The sequence below is a fragment of the Podarcis muralis genome, chromosome 8 (assembly GCF_964188315.1).
Source record: "Podarcis muralis chromosome 8, rPodMur119.hap1.1, whole genome shotgun sequence".
NCBI lineage: Eukaryota > Metazoa > Chordata > Lepidosauria > Squamata > Lacertidae > Podarcis > Podarcis muralis.
In genome coordinates, this window is record NC_135662.1 from 58,947,761 (window position 1) to 58,960,589 (window position 12,829).

Here is a 12,829-nt window from a genome sequence, read left to right on the forward strand (position 1 = left end):
GAGAGAGAGGAGAAAATTAGTGGTTGTACAAGAATACGTTTTTAAGTGTTGTGTCAGAGCATGTCTGGAGAAGTGAAAGAGCAAAGAAATGCTATTGTAACTTGCTATACCATTGGCATTTTGTGGGCATTCAAATGAAGGGGGGGGGGGAAGCACCATACAGGACTCGACTCTACGGCTGGTGTATCACTGAAACATCCTGAATTAATAATGATGATAAAATCCACAGATGGCATATGGTGGGGTTCAAACTAGACTCAGTCTGACAGGTAACATGGAAGGCTATGCATCTCATCTTGTGAAATTAAGCATTTAAATGGCACTAGCAGATGTGAGCGGCCTTTAAATTTACCTATATACCTTCACACTCAAACACAAGGTGCAGTACAGACAGGAAAATTGTGAAAATGTTTAAAAAGGCTCATGTCAACTGATTTCTGAAGCAACAGCAAAGCAAGCAGCATTTAGAGCCAGATTTATCAACAGCATAATTTCACTGCTTTAGTTTACTTGCTACTTACACTGACAAACATGGGCCTTAAAAGTGTTTACCACACAAGAATACATACAGCAGAATATCCAAAACTTCAACTCAGAAAAAAAACCATAGAAGAAACTCATATACAAGCCCAGTGCTCAAATTCTGGCACTCTTTGGCTCACTAATTCTGATCCTGACAGTGTAGCCTCTATATAATGAAGGGAGACAATCTCCACATGGTCTCTCCCACAGCTCAGTGGAAAGAGCCCTCTGATCTGTAGATTAGTGGAGATGATTTCTCTGTAACTACTCTCATCTCCCCGCTGGAAAAACCCTCCTCCAGCTCCTGATGGAGATGATGTCGCTGCAGTGCTCCAGAAGAACTTATTATACTGCTCATCAAGTCAGAAAGCTGCAGACAATCAAGTTGGAAGGCAAAAGCAACACAGTGGATACCAATTTATTTATTTTTAAGTTGCCACTTTAGTTTTTCTAATCTAAACGTTGCTTCTCTGTCCATTCTCCATTGCTGGTTCTAATAGCCTTGGCTTTCACCAATGTTGGCCATTGATGCGATCTCTCAAAATCATTTCTAAGAACAAATGAAGTGCACCAGCTGTTCTTGAATGATTGTGAGTGGCAAGTATTGGTGTGAAGCAACAGGAAACGATGGAGATGCATGTTAACAAGAGCTGTGGAAGCATTCTTACCAAGGAAGTTGCAGGCAACTTTTAGAGAACAAAGCTTTTATTTAGTAGGCCCAATAAATTTAGGTTCTAGCCCTGTCTTCAGGTACCGTATGTCCATTAACTGACCTGGATGAATTGTAAAGCCATGAAAATCATGCTGACTTTTCTTCAGTTCATAAAACTAAATCATGCTAAAAAGAACAAATCTAAAATACTCCATATTGTGGCTATACAATAGGAATAAGCTGCCTACTGTATCCTGCAATCTGAGCTAAGCTTTGCCTTGAGGATTTCTTGCAAGACCTTAGGCTGAGCTATTTAACAGCTCAGATATAGGAAAGCTCATCTTCAATACTTCGCAAAGAATTTGAGGTCTTGAAAAGCATTTTGCTTTGATGTAACACCTCAGGTTCTGCAGGGCTTACTTTGTTCTAAAGGGGCTTCTCTGGTAAAATCAAAGTGCTCTAAATCACGTTTTCTGAACTTTGTAAACATGCTCAGCCTTATGTAAATGAATTAGAAAATGCTATGCAAACTGAACACTAACTCAGTAAAAGCTCAAGCTATGCAGACTACAGGTTCTCTTTGATACAACAAACTCAGTTCCTGGTAGCTTTAATTCCGAAAAAAACTGTTTTGGGCAATTCCAGGCAGATGACCTGTTCTGAGCAAGTTTGTCTCCATATTAGAGTTCTAAGCAAAATAGAGTGAGCTAAACTTTAAAAATACAGGGAGTTTCCTATTCAAATTCCTCATTGGCAAGAACTGAAGAACGTAGTGACATTATCTCTCTGCGTGCAGTCGGAAGCAAACTGTGAAATCCAATATTTACCCCCAGAAGTACAGTGTCATCTAGAAGTAGATGACTTTAAAGAAGTAGATGAATTTAAAATATACATGACAAAGAAGTTTCCAGAAAGGAAACTTGACACATGATGGATACAATCTTATGTTTTTACCACTATGAGGACAAAACAAAAACTAAACCAGGCTGTATAGGGGGGGCTTTTACAGTCAAACCTCAGTTGTCAAACGTAATCTGTTCCGGAAGCCCCCTTGGCTTCCGAAACATTCGGCAACCGAGGCATGGCTTCTGATTGGTTGCAAGAGCTTCTTGCACTCAAGTGGAAGCCATGTTGGATGTTTGGCTTCGAAAAAAACGTTCAAAAACCAGAGCATTTACTTCGGTGTTTTCGGTGTTCGGGAGCCAAAATGTTCGAAAACGGAGCCGTTCGACAACCAAGCTTTGACTGTATCAAGATGTACTGCATTAACACAAATACCATACAGCCCACTTCTAGTTTACATTTTCCTCATGGAAAGGGGTGGGCACATGCTTGTGACACAGGATGGGTTTTCTCTGAAGAAAACCATTATTGAAGTTGCCCTTAACCCACTTGCGACACAAAATTCTGTGAAAGTATGAGCTCCTTTGACAATGTTATTTCATAAAAACATACTAGTGTACAAATTCTGTTCATAATCTGATAGGCAAAAGAATTCTAAAATAATTTTGAGATAATCATCTATGAAGGCAAACTGTTATAACTTCCCATCTGAGCCAGAAGTCTGCTATTAGTTATTTTGGACCCTATCATCACAGCATGCAATTAATGTCAAGAATTCACTCCATTGCTTTATATATTTATCATCACCCAGGTACCTCTTTCTTATCACCACTACTTGAAACAAAAGCAAAGGTTGTTCTGGTTAAGAATGACGATTTCAGAAGTAGTCACCACCCCTCCAACTCTCCCTCCCTCTAAACCTGTACACAATGCACACCACTGAAGAATTTATAATTTCAACTGGCCCTAAAGGCCAGATGGGGAAGGCATCTGTGATCACTAGCTCAACTTTGAAGCACTACTCCCCAGACTGGAAGAAAATAGACAGACTAAATCACATGGCAGTAAAAAACAACAACCCCGAAATGATGTGGTAGAATTATCAAAAATATTTGGAAGCTTTTACACAAATTCACTGATCAAACCTGCATGGTGCTTGAAATAAAATAAATAAATAATAATAATAAAATTACAGCATTATCTGTACGAACACCAAACCAAATATTTCACTATATTTATAAAAGTGCCAAAAAAGCCTCTTAAACCTTTAAAAAATATTGCTTGAGATCTAAAGGTTCAAGAACAAAGGGCTAAAGTCCACATATGGTGCTGCTACTGTATGACACAGAATTAAATTATGCTAACTAATTCTGATAAGCACCTCCAAGCATCTCACACCCACACAAAAACCCTTAGTAATTATTTTTTTGTTGGGGGGGGGGAGTTAAAATACCATAGATAAAGAAATAGCAAAATATTCTAAGGTATGTTCTTGCTTATGATAACTCATGCAAAGTCAACATTAGCGCTGGTTATTACATGTCTTTTAAATCCCAATGAATAGTTCACAATAACTGTAGACTATTCAGAACTGCAGAGTATAGATCTTAACCAAGGAATCTAATCCTGGATGCTTAGGTCTAATTCTTTAAAAAAAACATATGGGAGAGATAGCTTTGATCTGCTTGTACACAGCAAGAATGCTACCGCTGCAAAGCAAGGAGTGTGTGAGTCAAAGTTTGATTATGAAATGTATTTTATCTTTCATGTAGTATATATTGCTTGATAATTTGCTGGTGAACAACTACTTCCATAGGGGTCCACATTTAAAAGTTGAACATTTGAAGTTTAATTTCTGTGCATTTACACTAGACAAATTGACTCCTGATGTTATCCTGCCTTGGGTTTAATGAAGTAAATTTAGTCATGACATAATCCCAGTTTTGGCTACAGATAATACTTGTCGCCGTAAGACTTTATTTCACACAGGGTGCAAAATCAGCTTGTTCAGTCACCAGTGATTCCCCTTTTGAAAGTTACCTCCAGATGCTCTAAAATATAGGGAGGGTTCGTCATGCCAAGTCTTAGCATTGCTCCTTCAGGGATTACTTCAACCAGCTTCCATAGGAGAGTAGGGAGGTCTGTGCCAATGTCTCTTCCGTAAGCCCCTGTGTCTTCACTGGTCAGCCATATCTCGCATACCCCTTCTGTCAATAAGAGAAAGAGCAAGATAATTAACAAATGTGCTTTTGAGCTTGTTATTTGATCATACAGCTGCTCACTCTTTTTAATGCACTATTTCATAAACTAAACTATTATGCCGCCAGTCTGGTCATTCAATTGCAAAGAAAGAGAGGTATATCCCTTGGGTAGTAGTGGATTACTGAGTTCATTTTATGAGCATCAGAGTGCTACAACAATGCTGTAAATTATTGCTTCGGAGTGATTAACATTCACAGCCAGTGACTAATGTGAGACGCCTTTTTAATGCAACTCAGACAGGAGTAAGATTGCACTTCCATCACTAAGACTTTCTGGCTTATTAAACCATGAGCAAGTACTATATAGTGCTGGTCAAACTGCTAACAGTTAGCTGACTTACTGCCTAGTTAACAGCCTGTAAAAGGCAAAGTAGCTAAGTCTCAAACAGGCCAAACTGCTGACTATACTGATCATTCCTTATAGGGAAGCAACTGTTACAAACCAAAACCTTTACATGGTATTTACAAGGCTATATTAAACTTGACTACTTTAAAAACAACAACAACCAGTCAGTATGATATGGAGAAATATTCACCTCAAGAAAATGCTTCTTCAAGCAGCTCATGTATGACTGAGGTTGCAGGAAATCATATTATTTTACTTGCAGCTTAAAAGAATATGATTCTCTAACATAAGTTATTTACCGTATTTTTTGCTCTATAAGACTCACTTTTTCCCTCCTAAAAAGTAAGGGTGTGTGTATGTGTGTCTTATGGAGCGAACGCAGGCTGCGTAGCTATCCCAGAAGCCAGAACAGCAAGAGGGATTGCTGCTTTCACTGCGCAGCGATCCGTCTTGCTGTTCTGGCTTCTGAGATTCAGAATATTTCTTTTCTTGTTTTCCTCCTCCAAAAACTAGGTGCGTCTTGTGGTCTGGTGTGTCTTATAGAGTGAAAAATTCGGTACATCTTCCCTTACAAGAAATGACTGTTAGACTGCAAGCTTATTTTAGTTATAAAACTCTGTAAACCACCACGTAGAATGAGCGGTGGAAAAAAGGCCCCCATTGAGGTCACCATGTTATTTAAGAAGAAATCCTAAATATGGAAAGCCAGAATAATTTACACCACCTTAAATTAAACCGGCATAAAGTATGCCATATCCGAACTCTGTCCAGGAGCAAGTCTACTGTTGGCTGAGCCATTCTAAGCCTGGCAGAGGGAAGACAAGCCTTTAAAATAGAGTTTGACTTCACCTTTTTTGCCAGAGTGCATTCTGCCATGTTGCTAGGTTACGTGACTGAGCTGACTGGAGTCAGGATCCAGCGTTAAGTCCTGCCCCACTATGCTCATTTTTCAGGGCTTATGCCAGTGTCAGTTCTGCCAGTCTCAGCTGAGTGGGATGACTGAGTTAGACCAGTGTCTCTCTGGCTGAGCTAGAGCTGGGGGCTTATACCAGCATAGCCCAGCTGAGCTGGGAAAATGCTGGCACTTGTTCCTGGCTTCATAAACTATAGCAAAGATAGGAAAGACTGTCCAAACTCTGGCATGATGTCAGTCCATAAGCTTTCCCTCTTTCCATTTTAATCAATGGAAAATCTCACTTTCCATTTTAATCAATAATGTTGTCACATAAACTATATGAGAGGAAGCACATACATCAAACACCAGTTAAACAAACAATACGAAAATATTTCATAAAGCAAATCACATAAACAGGACATTAACTACTATTTTCCAGTTCCAAGTGTTCATCAAAACAATGTGCAGGCTTTAAAAATGAAGAGTAATCTTCATTATAAATTTCCCAGTCAAATGGTTCCACATTTTTGACCTGTGAAGAGGGTTTCTGGAATGCTGCCTTGCTGGTGCCAGATGAGTGTAAAGAAATAGTCACCATGAATAGGAATGAAAACAATATTCACATGGAAAAGAACAGCTTTCTCTGAAATCTGCATAGGTGGGGATCATTAGCCCCCTGGTGGGCTGAAAATTAAATCGTAGAAAGAGGAAGCAGCTGCAACAGTAAATTAGCAACAACAGGAATAACTGTCTTTACCGCTCTACCATCAGGGCGTTAAATAACAGGGAAAGTCTATTATTCATCCAAGCACAAATATAAACTTCTAAAGAATCTCCGATTTACCCAGCTTGTTTTTATATCAAAAACATTAGTTCAATTCAGACATCACAGCAAACAATGTAAAGGAAGTTCAGCTATGATTTAGTGCAGAAGTGGCCAAGCTGTGGCCCTCTGGATGTCCTAGGCTTCCATTTCGCATCACCCTGGACCACTGGCTATGCTAGCTAGGGCTGATGGGAGTTGGAAGACTACTGGTACTGCACACCTGGCATAGTACAATATGGAAACAGGCCAGCAATGGTTTGATGTGGGTTGTGTACACCCTGGTGTGTGCTAACTATTTTCCGTTGTGATATAAAAATCAACAAACCAAATCATAACGTTATATAACTGTATCAACAGCAAAATGTTACAATTTGAAAGTAATTAGTAATAAAGGAACATACCACAGTATTTGGGGGAAATCTATAGTCTGTTGGCTTGTCTATGTATGCAAGAAAATTGTGACACACTAAAAAAACTACTTCTTCCTAGGTTTAACTTCTGCCTTCCTTATCTACTGACTCAGTATGAGTGTAATCACTATTTCACAGGCACCATTTCCTGGGTTATTATTCCTTAAGGATTTTTCAGGGGATTTCCAGCATCATGCCACACAGATTTCATCAGGTATCAACAGACTCAACAGAAAGTCTGTAGATGTAAGCTGGTCTCTCCTTTCAAAATTTACCACCAATAATTTGGAATTCAAACACCAATAATTTGGGGGTCAAAACTGCCTTGGTCCCTAGGAGTCAGCACGTATGGTACTGATTGAAATATTAATCTGTAGATGTTTTCCTATATTTTTACTTAGTCTTCTACATCCACAGTCTCCCCTTCCCAGGCTATGGGATACAATGGAATGTCTTCATTTTTTAAAAAATACAAGAGCAGTTCCTAGTAAAACTAATGCCTTTCCATTTCTCATGGATCATACTAATGTCCAGAAAATACAGATTCTTGATCTGAAGCCATTCTCATTCTTACATTACATTACAACTTGTGATAGAGACACTGGTACTGCACTCTGGGAAAAGTTGGTGATTTCTGAGCACAGAATTTCTATTCCATTTCTTCTGATAAGCTAATAAATACATATCAGTATTAATGTGTCTAAATAGATGCTGATGGAACAAATGTAGAAACCGAAAAAATGCATTGTCAACGCCCCCAGCTAATCTGTGAAGTTGCAATTGTAGTGGCTAAGAACACCAAAAAGCATTGATCTGTCCCTTGAAACTTTCATATGGGCATTTGAAATGGTAACAGGCTGGATTCTACTGCAGAGTGGTTTGCTGCATGATGCTACTTTGGGGAAAACCTAGCTCTGACCTTCACCCTCACCCTCATATTCTTATCAATAATTGCCCAGCCACTTTGCCCTTCCTTTTCTGGCAGAGAATTATTTTGGCAGCCTGCCATGTTCTCCAGAACACAGAACTCTCCTCCACTATACCAAACATGTTTTAAAGAAGACCATCTGCCAAGGATAAGCCTGATTTTGAAGTGTTTGTCAAAAATTGCCTGCAGTCTCAAGGATAATTAATCCAAAATTGCCATTCCTGCTCATGCCCATAGAATTCATCAGTGACACAACATTAGCTCTAAGAAGAAGGAAAAGGCAGATATAGACTGGAAAGCTTATGAAATCAAATCCAACTAACAGAAGCTCATTGTTAAGGTTAATCTTACCCCACCTAAATTATTTGGTTTTCAATTAAGTGCATACTCCTAAACTAAAACATAATAATTAAGCAGGTCCTATTTTAGGAATTTAACAAAATTTGGCAAATGTTTCAGATCTAAAGCGTGGAAGCTGCTAATTTTCCAAAAGCAGAAACTTGCTGCATAATTTCTAATAATAAAATAAACACAGCAGGCTCACTTAAAAAAAAAAAGACAAGATGAAGAAGGGCTGGAAGAGCAATTTTGTTTTTCTGCTTCATAGTGGTCTATCCCTTCAGCCCAAACAGTGTCTTAAAATAGATTTTAAAAAACATAAACAAAGTGCAAAATGGGGGTGCAGTAGTGGACAGAAGGACAATTCTGATCACTTCCTTCTGACACACCTGTTATGGTCGCATTTAATTTCGTGCAATCAACATAACATGCATGAATAAAATCATATTGCATTTCCCTTTAAAGTTATGCACATGTAGGAATATTACACCTTTCCAAGATAATTACACTGTTCACTGTGCAGTTAAGAGGCTGATTTGCATTCCTTTCCTTTGGATTCAACCAGGCACAGCATTTTCCTACTTTAGATCATTTTGAAAAATTCATTGTGAAACTTCTTTCTCCCTATCCAATTCTGAAACCTGGCCCATCAAGTAGGATGCTAATTCCTAAGAGATTAGCCTGAATACTGAGCACACTGTGGACCTACAATCTGAATTACAAAATTATTTTTCTCCTCCCTCTGAAGTGGGGTAGAAAGACTGACTAAGTCCCAAATGGGACCCTCCTTCCCTCACGCTTCATTAAAATGTCTATCCATAGAAAATAAACTAAAACCCTAAACTGTAGACGCAGGGAGACCAACGTTTAGCTGGGTTGAGGGTACACCCTCTTTCACTTTGCATTTAGGAGAAATGAATACATAGCTTGGCTCTCTGCACAACTATATTAAACACCTTATTAATAAATGGTGGCATATTGCTTTTCTTGGCATCAGTAGAACAGAGGAATAAGACATGATGGATCCAGAGGACAACTATTAGAAGCAAAGCAGATCAGTGGCAAGAGACTGATAGTTGGACAGATGAGTCAGAGAAGATGGGCAAGCATACAAAGGGAAGAATGGACAGGACTTGAGAATGAGAAGAAGCAGAGATCTGGCCAAAACAAAGGAAGGTGGGGCAGGTGTGGACAAAATGGCTTATCATGTTTCAACTTAATAAGCAGAGATAAACAAGCCAATTGGCCACGAATACAGCCCCTACACTGCTTTCAGTAAATGCTTTCATCAAGCCATGAAGTCTCTAATTGACCATAGTTTCTCCTTTTGTCCACAAAGCCACTTCCGGGCCTGCCCCAGGAGGTGGGGTTGCGGGCATTCACGCCCTCCCCACGTGAGCGGGGGCTGCGTTCAGCCCCCGCGAGAGCAGGGGAATCCCGATCTACCACGCCTCCCAGCCAGCCAATCGGCTGGCTGGGGGGGGGCGTGGCTTGCCCTATTTAGGGCCGGAGCGGAGGGGGCTCGCCCTCTCTTCTCCGGCTAGCCCCCACGTTTTCCCACCCGCCCTCCCTTTAGATGGGGTTTTTAGGCAGGTTTGACTTTGCTATGGACTTCGGTCTGTCGCCGCAAGGGGCATGGTAGGAATTTTTCCCAATTGGCCATTTACAGCCTTTTGGTTTTTCGCCTACCTCGTAGCAACTCGTCACAACTCTTCGGCATTGGCGGTAGGCATTGGTAAGATGGGGTTAAGAGGATGTGTGTGGGGGGAGGAACGCCATCACCTCCCCCCAAAGAACGAAGGGTGGTCTGTTAAAGGACTCCGGGGGGCGTGGCCCTGTCCGAAGCCTATGGAGGTGAGGGCCAAAGGCACGCCCCAGAGCGGTGACCCGGGGGAGCTCTTAGCCGACGTGCCTCAGCGGGAGACTCCCCCGATTAGTGTTAACCCTTCCCCGTGTCTCCAGCAAATGGGCTGGAGCCGGATAGTCGATAGGACCAATGCCTAAGCCAATGCCTCTCATTCCTGAATTCAATAAAGTTGTGGCCTAATTCGCCCAATTAACCTTAATCATGGTGTCTCGTGTGTTTATTTATCTTGGTGGGGGGCGGGAACTCGCCACGCAATGGAAAACAATGATCACCAGGATCAGAAGATACCAGGATATTAAACCAACTTCAAATGGTGGTTAACATCCTGGCTTTTTCCTGGTTTCCTAGACGCTTCCTGGTTTGATTGCTAGTGCCACAAAGAGAGGGGCAAAGGGGCTGCATACTGCAGCTTATTAAGGCAATAATGTTTGAATTTGGTCAATGTGCTGGATCCAACCTAAGTCACACATGGGTCTCACAGAAATCAGTCTGAAAAATTGTTCATGATCCAATGATTTTTAGGTGCAAATGACGTAAGCTAGATCCAGTTCAATATCTACATGTGAATCACAAGCAAGTCATTTGACTTTTTGAAAAATAAAAATAAAACAAATCCCATCTCCTCTTAGAGAGACTGGAAAACTATCTAAAAAGTAGAAAAGCCTGAATAATGCATGAAAACAACATATTCTGTGATTGAAGAAAGAAAGGGTATTTTAAATATAGGCAGTGCCCTTTTTAAAAAGTATGCTCTCTCTCTCTTCTTCAGTAGATAGGTCTGTGCGATCATTAAATGATAAATGGAGCATAGCCTGTTTCTTTTCCCTTACAATGCAAACTATTGTATTTGCTTATAAAAGAGGTCATTCTACCCCTATAGGGACTTCTGCTTTTGTGGCCTAGCAAAGTATAAACCAAGAGCCTTGTCTCACAGTTTGCAGTGATGGACCTTCAGTAGAGTGGGGGGGGGGGGTCGTCTATAACGGCTCACTTGATCACTGCAAACAGTATGATAGCAACACTTTACTAACAAAAACAGACCCTAAAGGAAACCCAGACAGACATAGAAGTCTTCATTGTTGTTTTAAGCAGTATATGCATACGCTTAAAAAAGTGGAGCAAGGGTGAGAGAGACTCATTTATGTCATATATCACGATGATAGATTGGAGTCTCAGGCCACTCTAAGGCTGCAGCAAAAGTTGAATAATGGATCAGAAAATACAACATTTCAAATGGACTAGACATGAAGAGGAGAGGGCTTAATTTTCTTTTCCCCATTCACACATACATGTACAAAGATTTAGTATTATTACACTAAAACAAACAAGTATCAGTAAAAGCAGCACTATAAAAATCATTTGCGACAGGATAACATACAAACTTCAAGGCAAACTACTCAAAGGGAAAAATTCTTCCTAGGCATGCCCAAGCCTTTGGATGTGCCTAAAATAGTACTTTGCCAATGCCTGTCTAGCTCTCTTTTGTTCCCTAACATAATTCTTTGTACTGCTCCACTTCAGGAAGACCAGGTCTAAATACTTTGGATTTAGAATATTCCCTATGGCATTCTCCCTGCCTCACTCAATGACTCTACAAGATGGCTAACTGCTTTCACTACAATAGAGAAACCAAGCTTAATTTTCAGGAAGACATTCACCTCTTGCAGGTCCAAGATAAAATGTCTACCCTCTCCTTCTTGAGAAGGAAGAGCTGCTTGACAAATAATGCCTCATCCCCAGGTGGGGTCAGTACTATCAAAATAGATAGGAGTACAGTGGTACCTCAGGTTAAGAACTTCATTGGTTCTGGAGGTCTGTTCTTAACCTGAAACTGTTCTTAACCTGAAGCACCACTTTAGCTAATGGGGCCTCCCGCTGCCGCTGCACCACTGGCGTGCGATTTCTGTTCTCATCCTGAGGTAAAGTTCTTAACCCGAGGTACTATTTCTGGGTTAGCAGAGTCTGTAACCTGAAGCGTCTGTAACCCGAGGTACCACTGTACATCAAAAGCTTGTTTTCTGCTCATATTTTCCTGTACAGATATTCTTGCAGGTGAATCCAGGCTTACTATTTCAGAAACCCTGGCTTATGTTATGCACATTCAGGCCCCCCCCCCATGGAACTCACCAGAAGTCAGTTCCAGCACCTCTCAGGTGGGTGCCATCACCATTTTATTAGTAAGACAGCCTTCCCCAGCTTAATGCCTTCCAAATATTTTGAACTCCAGTTCTGCCAGTCCCAGCTGACTGAGGCTGATGCATGTTGTAGTCCAAAAGCATCAGGAGGACACCAGGTATGGTAGACTGATTTAAACCTGAATGAGGGACCATAAAATGGTTTTGAAAAACCCTAAAAATTCAAATAAAATCATGACACATCTCGCACTGATTGTTGTAGAATGTCTGACTATGTACCATTAAAAAGCAACAGTAACATAGCTGCAAACCATTACATGTGTAAGGCTAGAATGCATTTGATGGCTTGAGAGGCATATGTAGCATAACAGAAGAACCATTTAGTATTGATGGGCAAGATACCAAAACATACTCAAATGTACAGTATTGTTGTAGCTAAAACATCAGACACATATTTTTCAGAATTACAGGCAATCTTAACAGTTTCATGAACACAGCAGGATATAGGGATGATTAAACTATTTTGTACTAAATAAGAGCTACAAGCAGTTTAAAAAACTTGTTTTCATGGAAACAGATGAAATGGGGTTTCACATTTATGTAATACCAAATTATCATTACACACTATTCATGTAAATATAGACTTATTCGTGCTTAAAAAAATTAATTACTTTTTAAAAAACTGCTTCGATTGGGAATAAATACATCCATGGCTGATACATATCTCCTTGTGAATAAGTCCTACTTATTGCCATGACATTTATTCCTAGAGAGTTGAGGACTGTAGTCAATGCTGTCAACTAGC

General features: G+C 40.2%; 1 protein-coding gene across 7 annotated transcripts in view; it reads right to left on the reverse strand.

Annotated features, from left to right (window-relative positions):
* CDKAL1 (CDKAL1 threonylcarbamoyladenosine tRNA methylthiotransferase) overlaps positions 1–12,829 on the reverse strand; it is a 230,579-nt gene that overhangs the window by 79,153 nt on the left and 138,597 nt on the right. For all 7 annotated transcript variants that reach the window (XR_013394002.1, XR_013394004.1, XR_013394003.1 and 4 more), the window contains one exon: positions 4,058–4,224. Coding sequence is in view for 4 of the 7 variants with exons in the window: in XM_077933233.1 (XP_077789359.1) it covers positions 4,058–4,224 (167 nt within the window). In the remaining 3 variants the exon portion in view is untranslated. The remainder of the gene's footprint in view (positions 1–4,057; positions 4,225–12,829) is intronic.